This window comes from Amphiprion ocellaris, chromosome 5 (genome assembly GCF_022539595.1).
Source record: "Amphiprion ocellaris isolate individual 3 ecotype Okinawa chromosome 5, ASM2253959v1, whole genome shotgun sequence".
Classification (NCBI taxonomy): Eukaryota; Metazoa; Chordata; class Actinopteri; family Pomacentridae; genus Amphiprion; species Amphiprion ocellaris.
The window spans coordinates 4,623,673-4,650,414 of NC_072770.1; the positions used below are offsets into that span (position 1 = coordinate 4,623,673).

General features: G+C 41.4%; 1 protein-coding gene across 9 annotated transcripts in view; it reads left to right on the forward strand.

Annotated features, from left to right (window-relative positions):
- The window catches only part of nav1b (neuron navigator 1b), a 97,085-nt gene that overhangs the window by 48,024 nt on the left and 22,319 nt on the right, over window positions 1-26,742 (forward strand). For 8 of the 9 annotated variants that reach the window (XM_055010640.1, XM_055010645.1, XM_055010642.1 and 5 more), the window contains 4 exons: window positions 1,038-1,397; window positions 22,704-22,854; window positions 23,959-24,259; window positions 25,562-26,321. In XM_055010640.1, the coding sequence (XP_054866615.1) occupies window positions 1,038-1,397; window positions 22,704-22,854; window positions 23,959-24,259; window positions 25,562-26,321 (1,572 nt within the window). Of the gene's footprint in view, window positions 1-1,037; window positions 1,398-19,718; window positions 19,913-22,703; window positions 22,855-23,958; window positions 24,260-25,561; window positions 26,322-26,742 lie in introns of those variants that run through there. The other variant, XM_035949002.2, reaches the window with a different exon arrangement.

The window sequence follows — 26,742 nt, forward strand, 5'->3', positions numbered from 1 at the left end:
GATGTAGCGGTGGATGTGTATCTGTGAGCTTGTTTTTCTGCCAGAAATTGAGCAATGCTGTTTTAAAATCACTGATTTGAATGTAATTGCTGGGCACAAACCTCATAAAGCACGATAGTTGTTGCTGATGAATGAATATTTATTTGGCTGCTCTCAAGAATTTTCATTCAAAATGCCTGAATGAGTTATTGAATGAATAGCTGACCTGCCATCATGTGCTCTGCTCATGCCATTCTTCAGCTGATTACATTCATAATCTTAGAATGTGTGATATTTTCTGATTGTTGTTTTGCCAGACCATGTCAGTACGTGCTCACAGAGATGCCATATAATCATTAAAGTAGTGCTCTCGAAAGATATAACATATTGATTACATTCAGATGTCTAGTATCACAGTATAGCAGTCATTGACAAAATCAAAAATTCTGAGCCTCCATACTGATGAATTATCCATGAACAACGGATAAAAATACGCCCATGGTTGGAGGCATTGCAATATTTATTTGGGTGGCTCGGTACATCTAGTTATGCAATCGGCAGACACACAGGACGCTTCCAGCCATTTTGGTGGACATTTCTAACCCTGACCTACTTACAGGAGAGAACAGGAAATATTTAACACTGTATACAGAATAATAACATGAGGTGTACTGGTGCTTGAAACTGCATTTTTCAAGTGTGGTCATGAAAAGTCCTTGGAGTGACAGACAGACAGAGACACAAAGAAATACTGTATCCGATGCTAACATGAAGAAGGTCATCCTTCTCTTTGTCTTTGGATTCTGAGAGGCAACACTTCTAGCCTTTGTCCCTGAAGACGATACGACACAACTGCTGTATCTGGGTCAACAGCGACTCAGTGCCACTGTGACTTACTCTGAAGGACTTCTGACAGGGAAAGTAAAATGTTTTGCTGGGTGCTCTGGTCTCATCCCGACCCCTATGAAATGTATATCACTCTGGACAAGACCGTCAACCTATTGCCTCCAACATATTTGTAAAACAAACTGACCCTCCCGCTCCATGTGTCTCTCTAGCTGTCTGGACAGCAGTAATGTGGGTTATGACAGTGATGAGACCAACGCTCGCAGCATATCCAGCCTGTCCAACCGCTCGTCCCCTCTTTCATGGCGCCACGGCCAGTCTAGCCCCCGCCTTCAAGCTGGCGAGGCCCCATCGTCCACCGGTGGAGGATATCACGGGGGTAAGACCGGTTCCCAGTACACAGCCCACACGATGCCAGCTCGCTGCTCCAGTCGCCTCAGCAGCACGTCTCGCATCGAGCTCATCGAGGGTCTAGACATCGACGACACCGACCTCAAATCTGGATACCTGAGTGACAGCGACCTTCTAGGAAAGAGCCTTCCGGATGACGATGACGACAACCTGGCTAATGGGTAAGAGCGTCTGAAGATAAGCAGTGGGTTTGAAACTCTTGTTACCATGACAACATGAGAAAATCCGTTACTTAGGTGGCTGCACGCTGGTTTGTCCTTTAGGCCTCCACCTCGTGACTTTGAAAAGGTCAGTGAGGAGTTGTGATCAAATTGCATTTCAAACACAGTTACAAACAGGCTGATGGCCATCCTGCTGTAATTGCTTCAGGTTGCTTTTTAGTTTTTAACCATAATTAATAGAATCTGTGCACTTACACATTCAGCTCTTGTGCAAAAAACATTCATGAAGGAAACTTTTCATGCCGAAATCATGAATTTCTGTTTTGTGCTGGTATCTGATGTTTCTTGACAGGCCTATCAAACAGCTTTCATCAGCAGTCTCTGCAGATGGACCTTTCTTTTATTGCTCTTTAAGGATTCTCAAAGTGCCCGTGACATTGTCTGAAACTCTTTGTGCTGACTGTGAGTGAACACACTTAGTTTTTCACTGTGCAGAAGTCATCAGGTGTTTTCTCAGTCACTCATCACAAACTCCTGCACCTCTGACTGGTGCAAACACTGTGAATCTGAATAGTTTCAAATGCTTAATCATTTTCTCTTCAGTTTTCTTCTCAGCCCATCTTCCTTTCACTCTTTGCTGTCATCATTGCTTCCTTCCTCTCACATTCTTTGTGTGTCTTTATCAAATTTTCTCTCACAAGTTGACAGCTGACACATAGAGCCACAGAGAGGGAGAGAAAGAATCGAGGACAGTTCTCTCGTGTGGCACAGAAGCTTTATCGCTGTTGCACATGCAGCGGGATTTAAGCTCAACCTCTGGGTCCCTCGCTGGGCCCTGCATGCCAGGTCAAGTTTTTACTGTGTGCATTAAGGAGAAGAAAAGAGATGAGACACAATTTAACTGAGTGGAAATTAGAGCAAAAAATTTTTAAAAAGCATAAACTGAAACTGGGCCAATTTAAGTGAAATTCAAAGTTGGAGCTAAAATGATTCAAATGGACAACTAGCTCCAAGTTGAAGGTTTAGCTTTTTGGACAGGAGTGAGGTGAAAAAAATCAGAAAGCAGGAGCGTGATAAGGTTAGGATGAAATGGGGATTATGTTGGATGGGTCCATTCCTCACAGGAATGTCCATCCATCCATCCATTATCTATACACCGCTTAATCCTCACTAGGGTCGCGGGGGGGCTGGAGTCTATCCCAGCTGACTCAGGTGAAGGCAGGGGACACCCTAGACAGGTCGCCAGTCTGTCGCAGGGCTACATACAGAGACAAACAATCACTCACACATTCACACCTACGGGCAATTTAGAATAATCAATTAACCTCAGCATATTTTTGGACTGTGGGAGGAAGCCGGAGTACCCGGAGAAAACCCACGCATGCACAGGGAGAACATGCAAACTCCATGCAGAAAGATCCCGGGAAAGCCGGGACGCGAACCAGGGATCTTCTTGCTGCAAGGCGAAAGTGCTAACCACTACACCACTGTGCAGCCCCACACAGGAATGTCCATGCACTAAAAATCCATTCAAATCTGCCCTGTATTTTTGCATTGCCCCTTGCTGCATCAGCTCAGCTGTAGTGTTTGAAATTTTGTGAGAGATGAGTGTGGGGACTTTTGTGCTTGTGGTTTTTTAACACCACAAGCACTAAAGATGCTAATCATTTTGACGTCACTGTTTTCCAAAAAATAAGATAAGATAAGATAAGATAAAGTTCTTTATTTCTCCCCACTCCAGGGGAAATTTACATTGTTACAGCAGCTTTATTTACAATATATACAAGGGTGAAAAAAATTTTTAACAGAAAAAAATAAAAATAAAAATAAAGTTTAAAAGTGCAGAGATGTGCAGTGCAAGAATGCCTCATTAATGCCTCATGCTCTATTACCACAAGGTCAACCATCCCCAGATATGCTTTCAATGTGACTGAGACTCCCTGATGGGAACAGCTGGTCTCCATAGAATTATTACCATTTACACCAAGAGGGTTTAGGGTGCATTTGAATACATGCAATGGAAAGTCTCCACTCCTATGTGGTGTTATGAGAGTAATAGTAAGTTAATGCAACTGCCAAATAGACCAAGATAAGGAAATACTGTGTGCTATTTTCTCCCTGACCTTGGTTATTTTGCATCCCTATACTTTGTTGATACAACAGTCTTTAACCGCCTCTAATGTGTATGCTTTGCTGCTCTGTGTTTGCATTGGTTTAGTGAAAAGTATCCTTGATTCCTCTGCAGGAATACTGAGATGCTGGTGCTCTACGTCAAGAAAAAATCCTGCCTCATAAACATACCAGCAACCTTTGGTGTAGATAACAAGCTGATCCGGTTTTTGAAGCAAGCGTACAGCACATGCTCTAATTTTCTTCTTACAGTATCCTCTTGCAAAATCTGTCATACATTTGCATTTCTGCTAAAGCACCTGTCACACGCTTACAGTTCGACTCATTGAGAACCATTAGCTACCAGCTCTTGAAAATAGATCAGGCTCCTCCTGCGTAACCATGGAAACCGTCAGAAAATTGACTGTAAGGAGAGGTGCAATTTCTATTCTCGTTTTGTAAAGCCCCAGTTTTACATTTTTCACACATTGCTTTCATCTGAAATCAGCCTCACATAATTACCAACACCCGAATGGCAAGCGATAGCTCCTGCAAATTAATAACACTGTTGCAGTATTCTATATGCTTGGATAATGTATAACCACAGTGTAGTGCTTCAAACAATCCAGAAGCCAAGGAGCATGTTGTTGGTCAACCCCTATATGAGAAAATAAAGCAGAAGAGCAGCCCATTGCTCAGTGTGTAATGAATATTGATTAACCCACACCAGACAGCACTGGCTATCTAAGGCTAAATGTGTACACAGTGACTGTAATCACTGCTACTGTGTCTTCCTCATCAATAGTCTGCTACACACATGTCAGCCTCCTGATCGGCTCTATCTTTCCATCAGAGAGGAACAGCCACTCCTCTACACAGAAGCACAGAGCAGAATGCTAATCTGCTTTGGCCGAGTTAAATGAAAAATTATTTAGGATGCCTTTTTTAATAATCATGAATATATCCTTCCTAAAACATGTAAAAAAGATAATAATAGTACATTTTATTTGTAATGCACTTTTCATTTCAACAAAATCTCAAAGTGCTACATTAAAGATATAAAAGGATAAAAACAAAACAGGTAATATAAAAATTAAAAAATAAAAATTTCTGGGACACGTTTAATTAAAAATTTTGTTAAAAAGAAAGGTCTTTAGGCCTTTTTGAAAAACATTCACTACCTGTGGAGCTCTGAGGTGGTCAGGCAGGGAGTTGCAGATGCGAAGGGCGGCTGAATGGAAGGCTCTGTCTCCCGTGGTCCAGAGCTTGGTTCTGTGCAGGTGGAGGAGGTCACAATTATTGGTGAGGTGGTCTTGTGCAAATGATTGGTGGCAGAGGAGTTCTTTCAGATAGTCCAGGGCATTGCCATGAATGCACTGATGGGTGAGGAGAGCGATTTTGTACTGAATTCTGAAGGAGACGGGGAGCCAGTGGAGTGAACAGAGGATGGGTGTGATGTGGACTTGTTTCCGCACTTTCATCAGGGTCCTAACAGTTCTGTTTTGAATATATCGGGGCTTTTGTGGCTCTTGCTAGGGATCCTGATGAGAAGTGCGTTGCAGTAGTCCAGCCTGGAGGAGACAAAAGCATGGACAAGTTTCTGTACGTCAGAAAGGGTGAGGGTGGGATGTAGTTTGGCAATATTTTTGAGGTGGAAAAACAAAGACTTGCACAGACGTTTGATGTGGTTGTTGAATGTCAGGTGAGGGTCCAGTCTCACACCGAGGCTCGTAACTGTCGATGAGAGGGGAACGTCTTGTGCAGAAAAGGTGATGGTAATTATGGAGGATGATTGGACATGATGTGGAGTGCCGACAAGAATGGCTTCAGTGTTGGAGCTATTTAATTGGAGAAAGTTTTGACTCATCCGGGCCTTTGTCTCCACAAAGCAGGTGGTCAAGGTGGACAGTGCTGATGAAGCTGATGATGGCAATGATGATGTAGATGGTGGGGGAACAGATGGGGTTGGGACAGTCCTGAGGTAAAGCTGTGTGTCATCAGCATAGCAATGGAAAGAGATTCCATGTCAGCTGATGACAAGAGGAGCAGCACATATAAAATTAACAGGGTCGGACCGATGATGGACCCTTGGGGGACACCGCAGGACAGGAAGTGTCTGGGACTCTAGCACCTTCCAGACCGACATGCTCAGTCCTTCCAGAGAGGTATGATATAAACCAGTCCAGAACCAGTCCAAAAGGGTCCGTTGCTAAGACACAGGAGCCATTTTTCTGTTTCCAGTTCCTATCATTGCAAGTATTATAGTGTCCCATAGTCCAGATCTGCTGTTAATAAAACCTTATTTAATGCTTCCTAATAATTTTTTTCTGCACTAGAAGTCAGAGCAAGCTCAAAGACACATAGTCTGACATTCATTTGTTGTGGCCTTATAAAGTGGTTGTCATTAATCTACCTATGCATACTCAGGAGACATGGAAGAGTAATAATCCATTAATGCAGGGGGGACAAGCATATCCACTGTCATATCAGCAGCACATTAAGTTAGGGGAAAACAACTGTTTACTTTTCCATCCAGATGAAACAAAGCGGTATTGTTATCACTCCACCAAGGAACGCGACGGAGTTATTTGACAATTGGCATTGGTTTGTCTGTCTGTCTATCTTTCTGTTAGCAACATTACTCAAAAATGGAATAACAGATTTGGATGAAATTTTCAGGGAAGGTCAAAAATGACACAAGGACCAACTGATTAGATTTTGGCAGTGATGCAGCTTATAGTCTGGATCCACGGATTTGTTAAAGACTTCTGTATTATTGTGAGCTAGTGGCACGGCGTCACTGTAACTATGACAAGTGAACGCTACGTCAGCTGCCTGCTGATGATCACATCATTGCAACCCTACTACAAATTGACAGCTGCGGACTTATCAGGACTTATCCGTCAAAAAACGTCATACAATGGCTGAGCAGCCTTCGTGGAGTACTGCACTCTCTGAGTGCTTTTCTTGTTCTTACTGTAATCATTAAAGCACTTGGATTCTACCAATAAAGAAAAAAAATATGAAAAAAAGAGCTGTTTATTTTCAATTCTCCATTAACAGAAGTTCAGCATATCATACTTGTGCTGAACATTAAACCAAGCAGCACAGTTTCTCCTTCAAAAGCTAGCACTTAAAACAGAAACATTTCCTCTCTTAATCAGTCAACATGTAGGACACATTCAGCCATTTTGCATGAAACATTTTTATTGGAACTGTCAATGGGCAAAAGTGACGTAGGGTTTGGTATCTGTGCTCAGTGTGAGCTTCACGTGGTGTCTGGTCGATTGACTCCCACAGTTTGAGCAGTGACAACATAGATCATGTTATAGATCCTGATCATGATTGTACAGGGAGGCTGATTAAAAACTAAAATGTGCTGTGTGAGTTGAATGAGTCATATATGCCAAATGAAACTGGCACTGTGTCAACTTTCAGCACTAACCTTGCATTCTACGGCTGATTAAGGGTCATTTAAGTACTGGCCAAATGTTATGGCTGGAGCCCATTATTTAGAAGTTTTGTACCAAAGGTTTTGGCTGAATGAACATACCACCTAATTCCCTGCGAGTATGTCACTATGACACATTACAAACAGTCATTTGATCCACGGTTAATGCAAAAATATTGATTAGAGTAGCTTCACAATTATGGCAGATGCAGTATAATATTATTGCTATAGTTAATTTACTTTTCCTACTGCAAGCTATTGTGATTATACATGACATCCCTCTCAAAAATGTGCTTTCCAATAGATGACTATAATTTTACATACCAATGTATACGGGTCATTCCAGAAATAACCTTGACGCGTATTTTCACGAATTCCCAACATACCACTTTCATTCAGACTGCAGCCGAGACAGCGTATCCATTCCCCCAATGTCGGTTTGTGCATATTCAATACGTATCTCAGAACCTTTTGCAAGCACTGGTTTCTCGTAGGACTGGTCAGAGTGGGACCTAATTATTATATATCTGTTATTATTATTATATATCTGTTTTATATCTGCTCTATGTGTAGAAAAGAATAGAATAGAATGTGCTTTATTGTCATTACACAGTGTACAACGAGATCGAAGAGCTTCTCCTTTTCACTGCAAACAAGAAGGTGCAAGATAAAAGTCTTAAAAATCTTAAAGGTAGTGCAAACAGTCTCTATTTACAAATATACAATATAAATAGCATAGAGTGAATATTGAGGTAGTATAGAGCAGCAGCAGTGGTGACATTTTACATTATATTGTTGGCTGGGTTGTTACATGTGAGAGTTCAGTGTGGTGATGGCTCTTGGAAAGAAGCTGGTTTTTAGTCTGTTTGTCCTCACGTTAATGCATCTGTAATGCCTCCCAGAGGGCAACATATCAAAAGTTGAGAACCTGGATGTGAACTGTCCTTGATGATGTTCTGAGCTCTGCTGAGGCACTGGGTGGAGTAGATGTCCATGAGGGAGGGGAGAGGACAGCCAACAATCCTCTGAAGCCTCGCTCTGTCTGCCTCAGTGCAGCTCCTGTACCAGGTGGAAACACAGAACGTCAGCAGGCTCTCTATGGATGAGCTGTAGAAGTCCAGGAGCAGCTTCCTGTCCAGGTTGTTCTTCCTGAGGACTGGGGCAGATGAGTGTCGCTGCGATAATTCGAAGCGAGCAAAGAAGCAGTTGAGCTCCTCTGACAGCGACTCGCTCAGGTCTCCTACTGTTGCATCACAGCCTCTGAAGTTCATGATGCTCTGCAGACCCTGCCACACCTCCCGTGGTCTGTCGCTGGCGAGGTGGGATTCTATTCGCTTATAGTCTGCTTTGGTTTCTTTGATTCCTTTTTTCAGGTCAGCTCGAGCTGCACTGTAGAGAGCTCTGTCACCTGACCTGAAAGCAGCATCGTGGACCTTGAGGAGTGAGCGGACCTGGCTGGTCATCCAGGGTTTCTGGTTTGGAAAAACCCGGATGACTTTGTCCACAGACACAGTTCCCATACAGAACTTAATATAGTCCAGTACTGTCCCTGTGAATGTTTCCAGGTCCTGGTGTTCAAAAAGGTCCCAGTCTGTGTGTTGGAGGCAGTCCTGTAATTCAAAGAGTGCATTCTCAGGCCAAGTTGTGACAGTCTTTATGGTGGGCCTGGATCTACGTCTCAGTGGGGTGTATGCAGGGATGAGCAGCAGGGAGAGATGGTCTGACTGGCCGAGGTGGGGAAGGAGTGTTGTTCTGTAGCCGTGCTTGATGTTAGAATAAACATGATCGAGAGTGTTTTCCCCTCTGGTTGGACATTTGACGTGCTGATTGAACTTCGGGAGTACAGTCTTTAGATTGGCCTTATTAAAGTCTCCAGCTATAATGTGAACACCATCAGGGTGGGCCCGCTGCTGTTCATTTATGGCGTTCAGCAGAAGAGAGAGCGCCGTGCTAGCCTTAGCTTCAGGTGGAATGTAAACAGCTGTCGTGGTTTCTCTGATGTTCGTGATGTGCAGGTTAAGAAGAAACGTCCGTTGACTCAATAATACATTTATTATAAGGAAGAACAGCATCAGTCAGACAGAGACTGTAGAATTCAGCCAAACGAACCTCTCCGAACCACAACTGGAGGTCCCTTTTATATGCTCTAAACAAGGAGGGCAAATATGCAGTCACAACAAATAGTTTCAGCTAAAAGACCAAAATAGCAAACAGAGGGCCCCGTCAATCTTTCTCCTAGACCCAAGAGCCCCATCACTCAACATCTTGGACATAGGTACCCTAATAAGGGTACCTTCTAAAAGGAGAATGCATTCCATTGTAATAGACCATACATCCCAGATTCCATATGATAAGTAACACATCAGATACTACACGGCAGTGACAATCACTACTGTTAGCTCTCTCGGGAGAGAATAAGGCAGGCATCTAACAGACATGTAGTCAATGTCAGGGGAGCAGTGTCTCTCCATAATCACGCTGTTGTTGCACCAATCAGCATGCACATAGATACAGATTCCCCCACTTCTGCTTTTGCCGGAGTCCTCGGTCCGATCTGAGCGGTGCAGAGTGGCCAGCTAGCTGCACACTAGCATCGGGGATCTTCGGGTGAAGCCAGGCCACCATAATACTGAGAACACAGTAGAGATTACGCACAAGTTGTAATTCCAGGTCGTCCGTTTTGTGTGTGATGGATCTGGCATTGGTGAGGTACAGGCTCGGTAGAGGTGGCTTGTGTGGATCGGTCCTTAGCTTCAGCAGGAGACCAGACCTGCGCCCCGCTTTTGCTGTTTTAACTGTTTTGTTTGAAATTCAATTTGGTCATCAGAAGGGTGGGACAAAAGAAAAATGGCATTTTAGGGGGGACTCCAGACTTATTTGGTATTTTTAAAAATCTTTTCAAATAATCTTTTCTCCTAGTTTTTTTTTTTTTAGATTTGGTCTCAGAACAAGTAAATTTACACAACAAGGCGTGTTTTCATATTTTGTACATGGATTATTTGAAATTTGATGGGTGGGACGTAAAATGTCCCTCAATTCAATCGTGATAATCATGATATTACAATTTAGGATTATGTTATAGGATTTAGCATGATATAGAAGGTGTTTTCAAAAGACAAATGAGATGAGAAAAGATGATTTATTAGAGGATATAGGCCTTATTAAATCTCATGACAGCACCACTTGCTATTCACATTGCTGCACACAACAAGGCACAGCAAGCTGGTCCGTATAAATGCTGTATAAGAAGAATTAAGACAAAATGGCACTCAGAGGGTTTTGGGGCAAGCATTTGGACATGTGGGGATCATCACTGCACCGGCTTCTCTTTCTGTACAGCAACATGCAGACAGCAATGCAGAGCAGGGAGAGGAGGCTGGTTCAGCAGCATCACACCTCTGATCATGCGGCAACACGGCTCGGGATGTGCTGCCATGGCAACCGTCTTCCACTGACCCAGTGATGGGTTGCCTCGTGTGTTAGTGTGATAGCTGCTGAACGGATATATGTGTGATGGTTGTGTGTGCGTCTGCTGCTGGTTTGTGTGAGATGGAGAGACAGAAAGCAAGAACCACACAGAGAAAATAAAGGAGAGCAAGATAGATAGATTGAAAAACAAAGGGAAAAATGGGTGTGAAGATGACATAACCACTAAATGAGATTGTTATTTAATTACCTTTTTTTGACATTTGATGGCCTCTAAAGCTATTGTTTATATTTCCATTTGCATTATGGTACTGTGAGGATTTTGTGGTGGTACTGACTGTGGAAAAAATCCTTTAAGCTGTTTTCCAGAAATTTGCCGTTCTTTGCTCAGTTACATTCCATAAAAAGCACATTTAATTATTTTATTAGTGAGAATGTCCAATTAACACACACACACGCACGCACGCACACACGCACGCACACACACACACACACACACACACACACACACACACACCCACATACGCACACACACACACACACACACACACACACACACACACACACACACACACACACACACACACACACACACACACACACAAACACACACACACACACACACACACATATGCACAAACACACACAGAATGCATGTCATTGCTATGGTTGCCTAAATTTTCTATATTGTAGATAAGCCTTTGGCTCAGTTTGCTCCTCTGGCAATGTCATTTCCATGGTAACCGTAATAGAGCTTGGCATGTACATTATGGAAGTGAGAGTAGCTTTCTAAATATTGGAATACTTTGCAGTCTCACTCATGGAAACTATGTGTATCGACAAACACATTCTATAATGCACAAAGGGTTTTCTGCAGTCATCTGATCCTGGATCTGTGCCCTGGGCAGTCTGCATTCAATTTCCCTTTCCTGCCTCAGCTGGACTTTAGTCACTGTGCTTCCCTGACTATTGAAGCCTCACACATTTTCTGACCCACTTAGACCCATCAGCACAAGAATTGGTCTTTGGCCTCAGTGTTCTGGTTCTCTGCAGGCGCTGCTGGGGTTACAGTTTAGTGAGGCCATTGCTTGGGGTCAGTCCTTTAGGGCTACAACTTAGGAAAAAAAAGGGTGTTATTTTCTTGATTTTGAATTAAACACATAATTGCACACACTATGTTTTGAAAGCAAGGTCATTTGTAATGTGCTTTTGTTTCTAAATGGATAACAGAGGAGCAATAATGGAAAACACAATCTGCATTACACTATGCTATGTGTTACTGTTTAGCAGATATACAGAGCACACAGGGCCCCACAGTCAGCAGCTTGTGCACATCTGGGGTCAATATGGAACTCTCATTCTCCAGCAAGGGTCAGTAAAATACTCACTTGAAAAGACTCCCCCAATACCAAACAGGCCTCCACCTTCACCAGCGTCCTCAGCCATGTGTGTAATGGATCATTGCAGTAGCACCCCAGGGAGTATGAATCATGTGCGTATCATGTCTGCGTGTGGTTGTCTGGGTGCACAATTTGGATTCCAACAGTGTAAACCACTCAGCCCCAGGTGGAAAACTTGATACATCTACTGTTTTTCATAATATTATGTTTAAAAGCATGCAGCATATGGTACCTGTTAATACATCGTTCCCCATTATCATTATATGTTTACTGGAGTTGGTACAGGAATATTATTGTCAGCCATTACTATCAGTTTAGCTCCAAATATATTGCCTTATGTTAGATTTGACTCTTGTTCAATTCTGCTGATGCAGACGCTGCATTACTCACACAGCAAAAAGTTCAGCTTCAATATTAAGTGCCATATCAATCAGAACATAAAAAACAGAGTGCAAGACAACCTTGGAAGACAACATCATAATGCCAGAACATCACATGTTTCCAGACTATCAGGCTGTAAATGTGGCACCGTGTGAGACTGTGTCTCAGGATGAAGTGTGCATTAGCTGTATGTGGGCTACATATCTGGCGGCAAGGCAGAGGAAGTTTCTATCTGAGGTTGATAGAGAATGTACATTAATTTTCCAGTTCAATAATCAGACGACGAGTCCATTTTCAGAGGCTCTGAAGAGATGGGGCGACTACAGTCTCCAACAGTCACTGATGCATCTCAGACCCATTTACTTCCCTGAAATACCACAGCTCTGCGATGAGGGCTGCCCACTCACATTTGCCTAGCTATGGTCAAGCTCAATACAAATCAAAATTAGGCGCTGTGAGGATGAGAGATGTGTGGCTTTTTCATCTGTGGTCCTTTCGAATGAACGATATTTAAACAGACGCATCACTGAACACAGTGCTGTGTTCTGATGCTGTCTTTCTGAAGTTATTTGTCACATTGTGCTTCTGAACTTAATGAGTACAATAGAGGAATGTCTGCTCTTCCTCTGCATCAAAGGATTCCAAAGTCAAGGCCTGTTTTTTTTTTTAAATGTCAAGTGGTGCCTCATTTGAATTCACAGTTAGAGAACATGTACACTAGACTGTAGCTACAGCAGGCGCAGCTTGAAAACATTGTGCCTCCTGCTGGATACACAAAATCATTGCACCACATGGAAACAGGTTAAATGACAGGAGACCATCCAATTAGTTTCCTGTACTATTCCCATTAAGTTTGTTTGGATTTGGACAGAGTACAGAATACATGCTATATATATGCTTTTATCCATGTGTTAACATAATTGCACAAGGGTTTTCTAATCATAAATTAGCCTTTCAACACCATTAGCTAACACAATGTAGCATTAGAACACAGAAGTGATGGTTGCTGGAAATGTTCCTCTGTACCTCTATGGAGATATTCCATTAAAAATCAGCTGTTTCCAGCTAGAATAGTCATTTACCACATTAACAATGTCTAGACTGTATTTCTGATTCATTTAATGTTATCTTACTTAAAAAAAAATATGGCAACAAAGTGACACATAATATAATTGAATAGATTTTAAGTTCTACAATTTTGATTAAAAAGTATTGAATACATTAACTAAAATTTTTCCTGCAATGTGGGAACAGCTTTCCAGCATAACAAGAACCTCCTATACACTTTGCAAAAACCTGACTGAAATGTACAGATTTCTGGCTGTATCCTTATCCAGCTTTGGATCAGTATATGACTTCACTAAAGCTATTTTATCTGACTCCCTAAAGAGATAGAAAATCATCCTTGTTTAGTTGCTCAGAGTAGAAAAATACAATTGCTGTGACATCCAATTGATGTTCGGCTGTGATTTAATTTACCACAAAATTGACTGCAAATTTGCACTGATTATTTCAAACTGTTGAAAAGAAGCACAAAGAAAATGTGAGATTTCCATTCAATATTGTTTAAATTTCTTCTCAGTGTTTCATGATGCAGCACAGTTTACTGCACCAGACAAAGACAGCAATAGGCACAGATCAAATACCACAACAGTACAGGTCAGATGAAAATTGTTTCGTTCTTCAGGATTAACAAAGTGCAGAGACTTTTGACAGATGGTTTGGATCTCTAATTTAACTGTCTGTAAATACCCCTAACCCCGAGGTGGCAGCATTACTCAACAGCCTTCCATCTAAGCAAATATACAGAGGATGTTTCTGACACAAGCCATTTGGTTATCAGGTCAGAGCAGCTGTTGCTATACAGCACAAACCTGATTTCAAGGCTTGCTCTGTGACGGCTTGTTTAGTAGCACTGTGGCCTGGCTGAGATAAACAGGAGACGTGAGAAAAACAGTCTTTTTCTGTACTGTAAACAATTTGGATCGCCCACCATTCCAGGCAAAGGAATAAGCATCCATATTTTGGTATTAGACACTAAACTTTTGAAGTAACCAACAGGTGTTTACACAGAATAGTCCATGAGGTTTGTGAGCAAAACAAGAAGAGCAACAGGCAGAGAAGAGCAGCTCATTTTTAGATGATGAAGGTGCAGATATGAGAACATAGAGGCAGACACAACAAGCTTTTATCAAACAAGCATCTCATTCTGTTCTGGGCTGCCAGTGTGTGCAGCAGACATGCAGTGCCTGTATGTCTGCTGCACACACTGGCAGCAAAACAGTTGTTTAATTTTAACAAAAAGTTAAACCACAGTCATCTAAAATTCCATTTTAACTGACTATATATTATAAAATGCGGCCTGATGTGGATAAACAGAAAGCCTTGAAACTGTGATACATCATCAGGGTCAATAAGGGTTTTTTTTATTGATATATATAAAAACTGCTGAAAATCTAAAAGTGCATTTGTTTATTTCCTGCAGTTCCTGAGCCCTTGTTTACTTCTGCATTCAAAGTGACCTCCGATGAAATGAACACAGGCCCATGTTGTCTGGTCATGTTCAGCCCTTTGTTGGTACATATTAAATCTAAATAATTTTAGCAACACACAGGCTGAAGCAATTTTGACTGGCGATGTGGACAGGGTGTGGGACCTTGCTGGCCCACACAGCTTTGACCTCCTGGACTGGTTTACAGAGATGAGATCTGGTGAGATCATCACTGTGAGACTGTTCCACTCCTAATGAGAGGAGGGAATAGGCTTTCCAAGGCGACTCATGCCTCACTGGAGGTCCTCATATCATCTGTGGGTTTGTGGTTGCACTCGTGGTGATTCAGGCCTTACCTTAGACAGTTTTTCCAGCTAGGCCCCAGAAAGTAATGCAGGAAGATAGAACCCCTTGTTTTTAAGAGAAATTCATCATGGTAGTGTTCCATTTGATGTAAAAGAAATTCTCACAGAAAGGTCTATTTATATGGGCTTTAAATTCTATTTAAAACCTTGCTTATTCCTAAGATGCGCTTAATAAATCATGAAGAACAATGTAAATCCCTCAGGTTTTTCTCACAGTAATTAATTCAGATCTGAGATGGACCAGACCCTGTTTACAGTGGAGTCAGTGGATATGAGTCAAGTGTTTCTAGCAAACAATAAGCACCAATTCAGCAATTTTTTAGCGCTAGGGAGAAAAGAGACTCCAAAACAAATAGTAAGGTTTTTACGGTTTCTGTGAGGCTCAGACGCAGGAAAGAGATGGAGACGAGCAAGTGCAAAAACAGTTTCATTTACAAGGTAAATAAGTACAAGAACTACAAAACTGAACCGAAAGACTACAACCGGAAGTAGAGCTAGATTACTGGTGTTAACAGATACGGATAACTTAATAGTGCCTCTAGATGTCATCTCTGTAAACCAGTCCAGGAGGTCAAAGCTGTGTGGGCCAGCAAGCTCCCACACTCTGTTGCATGCGGCCCACGGCTTACTGTAAGCAATAAATATATTTTTTTCTACTTTTGAGGACAAAAAGTGTCTGATATGCTGACACCAGAGGGCAATATATTTGACCTACTGACAACAGGCAGGTAAGTGTTGCAGTTGTGGGACTGTACCAGTTGGTGGCAGTAATGCACCAATAGGTTGTTTGCTAACCACCAAAAAAACAAAACAAAACAAAATCCAAAACATATAAAAGAAGACTAATCGAGGTAGAGTTCATGGCTGCCGCCGGTAAAGTTAAACGCAAGTTGTGTGATGAACACAGGACATTTCAACAGTCATGGGAGGAAGAATTTGCTTTTGTGGAGGTAAATAACAAGCCTAACAGTGTGTCTTCTTTGCCAGAAACAGTTCATTCCAAAATGAGCGAATCTCCAGCGCCACCATGACAGCTGTCTGTCACAAAGACTTCAAAGTTGACTTTCCACCAGGCAGTAACATAAGAAAAGACAGAATATGCAGTCTCATTGGAAATCTTCGTGGTCAACAAGCTGTTTTCAGACTCAGCTGTAAAGAAAGTGACAGAATCACAAAGGCATCATTCAAAGTAGCGTAGAATGTAGCAAGGAGTCTGCGGCCTTTCACTGAGGGAGAGCTGATAAAAAGTGTTTTCTGGACTGCAATGAGTCCCTTTTTACCAAGTTTAAAAACAAAGCTGAGATCACCCGACAGATATCCAAACTGCAGCTTTCAGATTCAACTCTCAGTAGACGTGTGGAAAACATTTCGGATGATTTGTTCATAACATTGATCAACGATCTTAAGAAAATGCACCACTTCAGCCTGGCCATAGACGAGTCCACTGATGTGTGGGATACGGTGCAACTTATAATATGGGCTCAGTTTTTTAATGGTGACACATTCATGGAGGAAATGCTTGCTCTTTTGCCACTGACTGGTCAAACAAGAGGAGAGGACATTTGTTTGCCACTCACTGACTTTTTCCAGGGACCAGAGAGAAGTTTGCACTGGAAGCATCTTTTCTATCTGACACAACCAAACACCTGAACTCCGTAAATTTGAAACTCCAGGGAAACGCCAAATTGCTGCCTGCCTTGGTGAATGGTGTTTCTGCTTTCATGGAGAAACTCTCTCTTTATGAAGACCAGCTTGGTGACAATGACTTCACACACTTCCCAAACCTTCGTTCACAGGTCAGTCAGTTGCACAGCGTCTCATTTGAACCTGCTGTCTGTGTTCAGCATTTGGGTGAACTTGCCAGTGAATTTTCCAGTCGTTTTAATGACCTACGGGCGATCATGCCAATGATTAAAATGGTGGAAAATCCATACAACTCTGACGTGAGGGATGTTTCACAGCACTGTGAGAGGTTTGGTGTTTCAAAGGAAAATTTTGAGGAAGAGCTGATAGAATTAAGGAACAATCAAGCTTTAAAGCAGAAGCATTTGGATGAATCCATGGTCACTTTCTGGATGCAATCCGTACCCACTGCTTATAGCACCATCACCCTGTGTGCAAAGAAGATCTTGACCTGTTTTGGATCAACTTATGTGTGTGAAAGTGGTTTTTCAACGATGGGAGTAATCAAGTCAAAGCAACACAACTCTCTCAGTGACCAGCACCTCTGACTGTCTGCACACATCTACATACCAGCCAGACCTGAGGCCATTAGTGGATGCAGAGATGCAGACTCAAGTCTCTCATTAGGTAACGGAAACTGATTCATTTGTTTTTGTCTTTTACGATTAAGCACAGTAACTGTGAAAACAAGAATAAATGTTACTTGATTTTCATTATTCTTTTTTGCTGTATTTTCAAACGTGCTGGATCAAATTCAGCCTGTCAAGCAACTGGATGTCCATTTTTTATAATTTATCCCTGACAGACACTTCAGAAAGTTTTTTTTTTTTTACTTATTTTAAATCCTATGTGAATTTGACTTTGCTTTCCCATGCCAAGAAATGTGATACAATGTCATGATTTCAGCTGAGTGTAATTGTTTTGTTTTGACCTCTTCTGTCAGGGCTGCCTATTGATGCACAATTTCTGTGAATAATGCACACCTGTGAGTTTTTTAATTCCATTTGGTTATACCTCATGGCTCAAAAAAGTAGGTCACCTAATAAGCTATGTTTGTATGTTTTACAATGGTTGGTTTTTGGCCACAGATGAACTTTTTTTGTGATGTGCAAGATTTAATTTTTACTTTATTTTTTGGAGTGGTATGCCAATTCATAGTTATAAGCAATCTCTTAATTTATATACTATTTTAAAAACAATGCCTGCTTAGTTTTTTGACTGAATTTAGTTAATTTCTCAAAAAAGTATTGCTTGAAAAATATTTTAAAAACTTTGAAACATTACTTTTGTTTGTTACAAAAAAGTGCTAATATGCATAGTAAGTATAGTTACCATTCTGTCATTTTGTTCATATTTTGTGAATAAAGCCCCATTTTGCAATTTGATATCTATGACAATGTTTTTTTATCTCATGACATTTGGCCTTTTGCTTTTTACTGTCAATGAGGGAAATACAGAAAACAGCCACAAATAGAGCTATAAGGTCAAGTATAATATATTTTCAACAAAATCTTATTTTACTTTTATAAAAGCCTAATAAAATTGTCTTTTTATTTTAGTGTATTTAAAATATTTTGTTATTGAATATTGCCTCGATTATTTAAATGTCTTTTACATAATTCAGTCATATTAAATGAGTAATTTTAGGTTGCGGCCCACGCTAACAGACATGTTTTGTCTATGTGGCCCATGAGCAATGGTAAGTTGAGTAGCCCTGGTCTATGCTCTGCTGTGGTGTCCAGTGTCTGTAGACTACATTAATGCACAACTTGTATTACTAGTGCTTTTTGAAAAGAATAAAGCATGTTCTTGAGGTTTCCTTCCATTTGCTACAAGGGACTGAAACCATTCTTCAGTTTCCTACTTGTGACTGCTGCTGTCCAAAAACTCTGACCTGCCTGAACTAAGTTTGGAGCTCATGGGAAATTGGGTTTGTTGAAGATAAAAACATAAATAGATCAACTATTATTACTGGAGTACAACAGCAGCCTTTTTTTTTTTTTTTTTTTTTGTCGTTATAGTCACAGTCAAAAAATCTTTGTAAATCTGGTAGCAAGGGTGCCAGAAAGAATATGTTTAAAAATAGTGAACTACTGTAACAATAAAAAAAGTTTGACCTTGTCTTGTCTTATAAGCATGCCGACATCCCAGTTTTGGTTGGACATGCTTGACTTTTTAATTTAACTTTTCATTAGTAGTAGTTAGGACACCACCTATTAGCTTACATTTTTGGCTAATGCTAACCCAGGTCTGATTTCTGAGATGTCTAATTTAAAAAAAAAAAAATCTATAGAAGTAATTAAACCTGTGGTGTAACTGAGCTACTTCGAAAAGAACTACAAAGTCGCATAAGGATGACGATGTTGAGGAGTGATTGGCGTGAAGGATACAGACTAGCAGTGAGGTTGACATGGTTCAGTTAAGTGACGTTAAAAGCCACAGTTGGACTCCCTCAGTGTTTTAATAACACTACAGAACCTGTCTTTATTTTTGTTGGATTCTTTTAAATACCCCATTTGTGCTTTCAGCACCATTAACTAACACAATGTAGCATTAGAACACAGGAGTGATTGTTGCTGGAAATGTTCCTCTGTACCTCTATGGAGATATTCCATTAAAAATCAGCTGTTTCCAGCTAGAATAGTCATTTACCATATTATCAATGTCTAGACTGTATTTCTGATTAATTTCAAGTTATTTTCATTAAAAAAGTTTTTCTTTCAAAAATAAGGACATTTCTAAGTGACCCCAAACTTTTGAACGGTAGTGTATATGTTTTTATAGTCATTAAAAACGCAAAGTCTCCTGAAAAAAAACATAAACCTGAGTCATCAGATTACGGCGGTAGGTACTGTAACGCGTTACCTCTCCAGCGGAGTAATGGGGGTTGCCATGGTTACCACCGGGCTCGGAGGGATATCGGGGTCTCTCTCCTGACTCGTCATTCTTTTTTTTTACTCCTGTTTTTTGGGAGGGGGTGTAGCCGGAGAGCTGAAAGGCAGTCTGGTTCTTTTTTCGCTCGCTGAATGGGAGGACAGGGGTCTTCGCTTGCGGAGGACATGGATTTGAATCTCGGGTATAATTAAAAAAAAGCTGTGCTCACTGTGAAGTCGTAAAAAGTCACTAATGAGCGGTCGACTTTTGATCGGGAAAGTGCCTCCGCTGCAGCCGGCGACAGGAGCAGGACGGACTTTACTTTTTACATCAAGGTACTTTAAATTGTGATATTTCACCCCAGTATACCCTTTGAGACACTAGTCAGCTTCATTTTACAAGTTTGTTTCGATGCTACACGGCTTTCTTTATGTGCCTCCTAATGTAATGATTGTTTCTCTTAATGGGGACTGGATGTCGTCACTGATTTGGAAATTTTTCTGCTACACTGTAACAGTAGAGGATGAGTTTGGCTGCTGTGACTGCATTTATATCTGAATAATGAAGGTCTGCCGGAATAAAATGACATTTATTCATTTAAACTTTGCGTTTGACCCATTTCACACGTGAATTATTGTGCAATGAAGTTGAATGCAGGCACAAAGAAAAGAGCAAGAGCTTCATGCGTTGACACTGATTTGGCAGTGGAGATTTTAACATCTGTGGACACACATTTTATTCTTGGAGGACACTGCTATGCTGCTACCACAGCTATCTGTATAATGAGGGATGTCTTAACCACTCATTCAGCCATAGTCATGCACTCCCAGGGGCCATATCTGAACTGTACCTTCTGCAGAAATTGTCAGAATTGAACTAGAAGATACCTTCTTCTTTCTATGTGCTGTTAAATGCGGTTTTATAGCTGCACTATAGTGTAGATTAACATATTTTGCAAAGGAGCACATCTGAGAAATGTAAAAATCTCGTCTAAATGTAATTCCTGGTTGCTTTTCTTGTTCTCTCTGACTTCTCTACACCTTTCAATTCTGCAAGTCTTGCCATAGTGGCAACCACAACTTGTGCACATGTTTTTCACTGATGCTGCTAGATCCACTTCCGAGTCTGGACAGCAATTGTGATGTCCACACCCAGCTGAATCGCACCAACCGCCCCTCAGTCTTTTCAAATCAAAACATTCTTACAGCAATGCAACTCACTGATGCACAAATCAGAAAGATGTTGGAGCAATGCCATGGAAAACAAAAAGTTAATTGCCACCCTATGTATGAAGTATGCACCATGCCGGTCTGGTGTACTCCCACCCTCTCCCTGTCTGGGTTTCACCTCCCGGAGCAGACAGCTTGGCTTGTAATATCAACAGCCCACAGGCCCTCCTGCCTCTTCTTAGGCTGACATCCCTGTGGGGTTATTCATGGCCCCTCTGTTGCCCCTGACAGAGGAGGTATTGTTCAAACATACCACGAACATCTGCTCTCAATGTAAATCTTAAAAATATTCTTGCTGTTGGTGGTGTTGGGAAACATTTTCTCATATTCTCCAGTGTAGTATTTATCCAAGGGTTCACCCTCTTGTTGTCAAACTTTGCCTCTGGGGTTGTGTATCTGCAACCGCAAAATCACTTTGCTAAAATGCTGATTCAGAATGCTCAAGACCAATATCTTCTGTGTTTTACAACTGCGACTACAACTCAACTCCAGCCATGTGATTAAATCCAATTTTGAATGTGCAGAGGCCATTTTTGTTTCCCTGTATTTTTCTGTGCAGTTCCATGTTCCGTGCCTCTGCTAATTGCAGACTGCAGACCCACAAAGAGCATTTTCAGCTCAGTAGGGGAAACCAAAGAAAGGGAAATGAACTGACTGAGCTCAGGCAGTGACTCAGCTTTAAAGGGTCATATTAATTTACCTTTTCCACTGTGCCACATTCTTGTGCGCCAACACAAATTTGATTACCACTTGTGGTTGCCAGTAGTAATGATGGGGAACATAATTATACAAAATCTGAGCTGGACTTGTATTTAGCTCTCCGGAGGTATCATTTTTAAATTCAACAAGGCATTATTGGTCTTCTGAAACACATAAAAATGTTTCACTCTTCAATTTGAAACTCCCCCTGGAACTGAAATGTTTTATCCTCCTGTGATGTTTTGGTTGACTGAGAGGCCACACTTGTTAAACTCCACTCAGTTTTAAATGTATTCGAACATTCATGTGCCCAGAGATGTGATGCCCGGTAAGCAGTTTGTCTGAGCTGTGCTGAGGCTGCCCATCACTGCCATCCCCACTAGAGGGGCCAATCTGGCAGCATCTGTTTTGGGGCAGCTTCATTAAGGGGAGGGTCACGGGAGGTTTAGGATCTTGTCACTCTGATTTCCCTCATCCTGCTTCTTTAGAGCATAACAGACCTCCTTCTAAATCCTGAGCTGTCAGTCGACATACTTTTTATTTAGCATGATTTATCAGCATGTCCTGTGAAGTTTCCCTTGAAGTTGCAGTTTAGGATTGCAGTGTGTTTAAAAATGTCCCGCTTTGCTGTCATGGTGATTTAATAAATCAAGGCACAGCTGATACTTTCAGAACTTAAAATTAACTGTCCTGACTGACCATTTTATTCTGACCGCAAGACGGGAGTTTCCCACATAAGTTGCAGTGGTTTGCTAAAAGGTTTATTCACGTTTGTAAAGTTTGCGAATGGTGTGTTTTATAGAGTGAAGAAAGTTTTAGACATTTCCAAATGGGTCTCACCACCAATTTAAGTAGCTGTAGCTGTAAATCTTATTGTTCTAGGTGGATAACATCTGAGCTGTTTGGTTTGCAAACAGCATAAAATGAAGAAAAAAAATTTGGAACCACTCCTGAGGATTTGCTCACCATGTGGCCTTGAGCTCTGATGTATTTGGATCAAAGCAGCTGTAGCCAAGTTGGAATTACCTGCTTGTTTGACCATGTGGCCACCTCCATGGACAGCTGACTGCAGACAGATGGATTTGTCAATGTCACTGCGAGCCTATTTTCCCTCAGAGTGCTGCTGCAGCTTTTCTTACTGTAAACTCATACAGTTGCTCTTTAATTTTTGCTAAATGGTCATGCTGTTATGTTTCAGGTGGGATGAGAGCAGCTCCATCAGCAGCGGGCTCAGCGATGGTGATGGTGATGGCTCTGAGAACTTCAGTTCAGAGGAGTTCAACGCCAGCTCCTCTCTTAACTCCCTCCCGAGCACACCCTTGGGATCAAGACGTAACTCTTCTGCCATGGTGAGCTGACGTACTGTACCGATCTGTAGTACAACATGTGGCATGTTCTGCCCATTAACTTGTTTTGTTTGGAGAAGCAGTGCTAAAGATTGCAGCTTAGACCTTCTGCTTGAAGCATCTCCAAAGCCCCACCATGTGATTTACATTGTTTTGTGTTAAATAGATGTTTGGCCTTCACTGTGCAAAATTGTGTGTGTGCAGTTTGACACTAGATGCAGCTTTAAACGGCAGTGTAAGATGTGTGTGTATAAGATTACATTGTAACACTAACTATATTGGAAATAAATCATGGTGATATGCAGCTTAAACAAGTTGGAGTGTAAACTTAACACTTTTAGTGCGTGTAGACAAAGAATGGACTGTTAAGTGAAGTAGGAGGTGTCCTGTAATTATGAGGGAGTAGATGCAGTTTTAGAATATGTTAGGTGCAAGAATGTTTCTGATATAAAGCATATGAGATACAAATTAACACTTACAAATGTCTTAAAATGCTGTATGTCTGTAGGAGAGTTTTAAATGAGATAAAGTGCTCTTCATTTTCTCTGTACATGGTTGTAGTGTCCAGCGTTTCCACAGGTAAACATTTTTGTGCTCTTTGCATACTTACAGCGTGCTCTCTTGGAAGAAGTAGACATTAGTGCTACTCAATGAGCCATCTGTCGCTCTATATCACATTAATATGGTGCCAAGTAGCAGCATGCCCAGTTTTGTCCTCAGTACTACCTCCTCAAAGCACCACATGATAGTTTTTCTATTATAGTGTAGCTGTCATTTTTGTCCACGACACAGTGATACATTACAGAATTAAAGGCTGAACCTCAACTCTTTTACTGAATTTTCTTTATTGTTATGTAATGTGTTGAGTTATTGCCCAAAGTGTTAAATCCATAAACATTTTTATTTTAAGTTTTTGTTCTCCTCCCTTTGTCTTCCTCTGTGATTTCCTTTAATCCGCTCGAAGCATATCAGTTTGTTTCTCTCTACTTCCCACTGGAATGCAGCTCAGATGGAACAAAGATTACAGAGGACAGTCACTTTCATAGATAACACAGTCCATGTCTGATGATTACCCACACTGTGCCTCTTCCTTTCCTCCGTCTGCAGCTCCGCACTGACGCAGAGAAGCGCTCCCTGGTGGAAAGTGGACTTTCTTGGTACAGCGAGGATGGCAAAGCCAGCCATAAGGCTGATAGCTGCAGCTTTGACACAGGCAGTCTCAAAACAGAGGCCCCGAGCAAGTGGAGAAAGAAGCCTCCAAGCCTCAGTGAAGATTTTGGGGTTAAAGGGGAGCTGAAAAAACCTCAAACTCTGGGTCAACCAGGAAGTCTTAAAAAGGGCAGAAATCCTCCTGTGGGTGTGACCTCCCCCATCACCCATACCTCCCAGAGCATGCTCAAAGTCGCAGGTGAGACCTACTGGCATATTGTCACTTTTCATCTATACGTCTTACTAAACCTCTGCTGTTCACCTCCTATAGGGATTTGGTGTATTGCTGTTCTGTGAAATCACTGTATTCTGAATCCAAACATAAAACAGTCTGCATTCATCTTGACACCAAGCAGATATCTGCCTTGGCTGTTCTATAAACAGAGGTGTACTCCGTAGTGTAAGTCAGGCTATAATGTATATAGCACAGTGTATAATTTAAAATGCACAATAGATCTGGTTCATTGAAAAACCCTCCCAGCTTAAAGCCCAGACCCATGTTTCTTCTATTATCTCAAAGAAAAGCCTGTTACTGTAAATGTCTGCAGAGACACTGAGTCTGCCATCTGCAGCAGCTAAATATATTTAAACGTCTTTTAATCCCCAACAAAACACACCATGATTAAATAATAGCTTAATTTGAGTTCCAGTAACAACATTTGAGGGTCTTTCCTTTTAATTTCCTGAGTTTAATCTCAGCTTTAAATATGTGTGATTAATGTCATATCCAATTGTATGTGTTTTGGCTGCACTTGTAAGAAAAAAAGAATCTTTTGGGTAATGCTTTCCTAAGCTTGAACTATATTTGACAAAAGACTTGAGAGGTCAGATGTGTTGTATGTGCTTTTATTATTATAGTGTAACAGTAACTTTGCCTTTACCCTTATTCCCAAGTAAAAAATAAAGTTTTTGCGGTTCACCCTTATCTTTTAATATATCCCTGACATATTTGCCAGCTCTGTTCTTAGTTTTGTTTATTCCCACAGATGAGATTCTGATTGATTACATCAATCAGATGTGTCTTAAAAAGTTTAATTTTGACCCTTTTCAGGGAGGGCCTGTCAGTGAGTCACACATGACATCAAGGCTGCATAAAAGCCCTTTCATTAAATACAGATGTGCAGTGCTTAAGTTTCATCTCATCTGCAGTGGCTGGAATGATATGTATTTTTACTTTAATGTGAAGATGTCTAGTTCAAAGAGAAATTGTGTGTCACTGTCCACTGGTTGCACTGGTTTAGATTTTTCAGTGGAAAACTACATTTACAGGGTATGGCACATAGACATGTTCATCAACCTTCATTTCTTTTGGAGTAGTTTATTCTTTTCAGGCCATGGATGTATTAATAAAAAGTCAGGGTTGCTGTGGGTAGAGACAAACAGAGCAAATGGAGGGGCCCAAACATAAGTATTTAGTAGTATTTAAGGTATGTAAATTATTAATGACTACATAGTGAGTTTTTTCATTATGTTGTCCTATTTTCTGTTCTTCTTTATGTAGCGCATAAAAGTGAGAAGCCACTTGACAAATCCAAGATTTCCATTAAAACTGCTGGTCTGCAGCGGTCTCGTTCAGATGCTGGCAGGGATCACCATGGAGACCACCGCAAGCCTCCGTCAGGTCTAGTTAAACCCACTGCTGGAGCCTCCTTTGGCTACAAGAAACCACCAACAGCAACTGGTACCGCAACCGTGTTGACAGCAGGTGGCACCACCATCTCCAGCGGCTCTGCTACGGTGGGAAAAACCCCCAAGTCATCTGGTATCCCTGTGAAGCCAGTGGGAGGAGGAACACCGTCGGGTAGAAAGAACAGTTTTGATGCCAGCAGCGAGCAGGGCTTCCTGGGGCCAAATAGCAGAAACAGCATTCAGTACCGCAGCTTGCCTCGACCAGCCAAATCAAGCACACTCAGTGTGATTGGTCGCCCTGCAACTCGTCCCGTCAGCGGTACTATTGATTCCAATCTGTTGACTTTGAAACCTGTACCCATGGCCTCCACAGGGCCCAGGGTTAAAGATCCTAGTAGCTGCAGCAGTAAAATGACTAATCGAACAAGCTCAGGCCCAGTGAACCAGACAGACAGAGAGAAGGAAAAGGAAAGAGCCAAGGCCAAGGCTGTGGGTACTGACATGGATTGTGCTTCTCTGAAAGGAGAGGACACCCAGTCTGAGTCCACAGGAGAGTCTGTTGTGAAGCTACATGGCCTGAGACGGACCAGCAGCAGCAAATACCCTGAACTGTCATCACCCACCACACCAAGGTCTCTCATTTAAATGTGCTCTAAAGTGCTACTGACCCACATCCCCTCCAAAAAATGCAAACAAAAACTCTCTCTGGCCTCCAGTGGTATCTAGAACCATTAGTTTTTCATCAGTGATACCAACCATAAATACAACTTTGGTTGTATCTGATTGTGATTTTGCTGCTACGCATGACACCATCATGGTATGGTGAAAGTTAATGTAATTTCAGTTGTGGCGCCTACAGAATTGAAAAATTACAAAATAGTAATATGTCTTTCCAGAAACAGTGTCCCATTTACTTCAATAATAATCCACAGAGCTCACTGTGACCAGTTTTTCCTGGAACTACTTTCTACTAGAACAGTAAGAATGATTAATAATAGGGACACTATTGAAGAGTTTTGAATGCCATTCATACAGCCCTTTCAACACCTTACA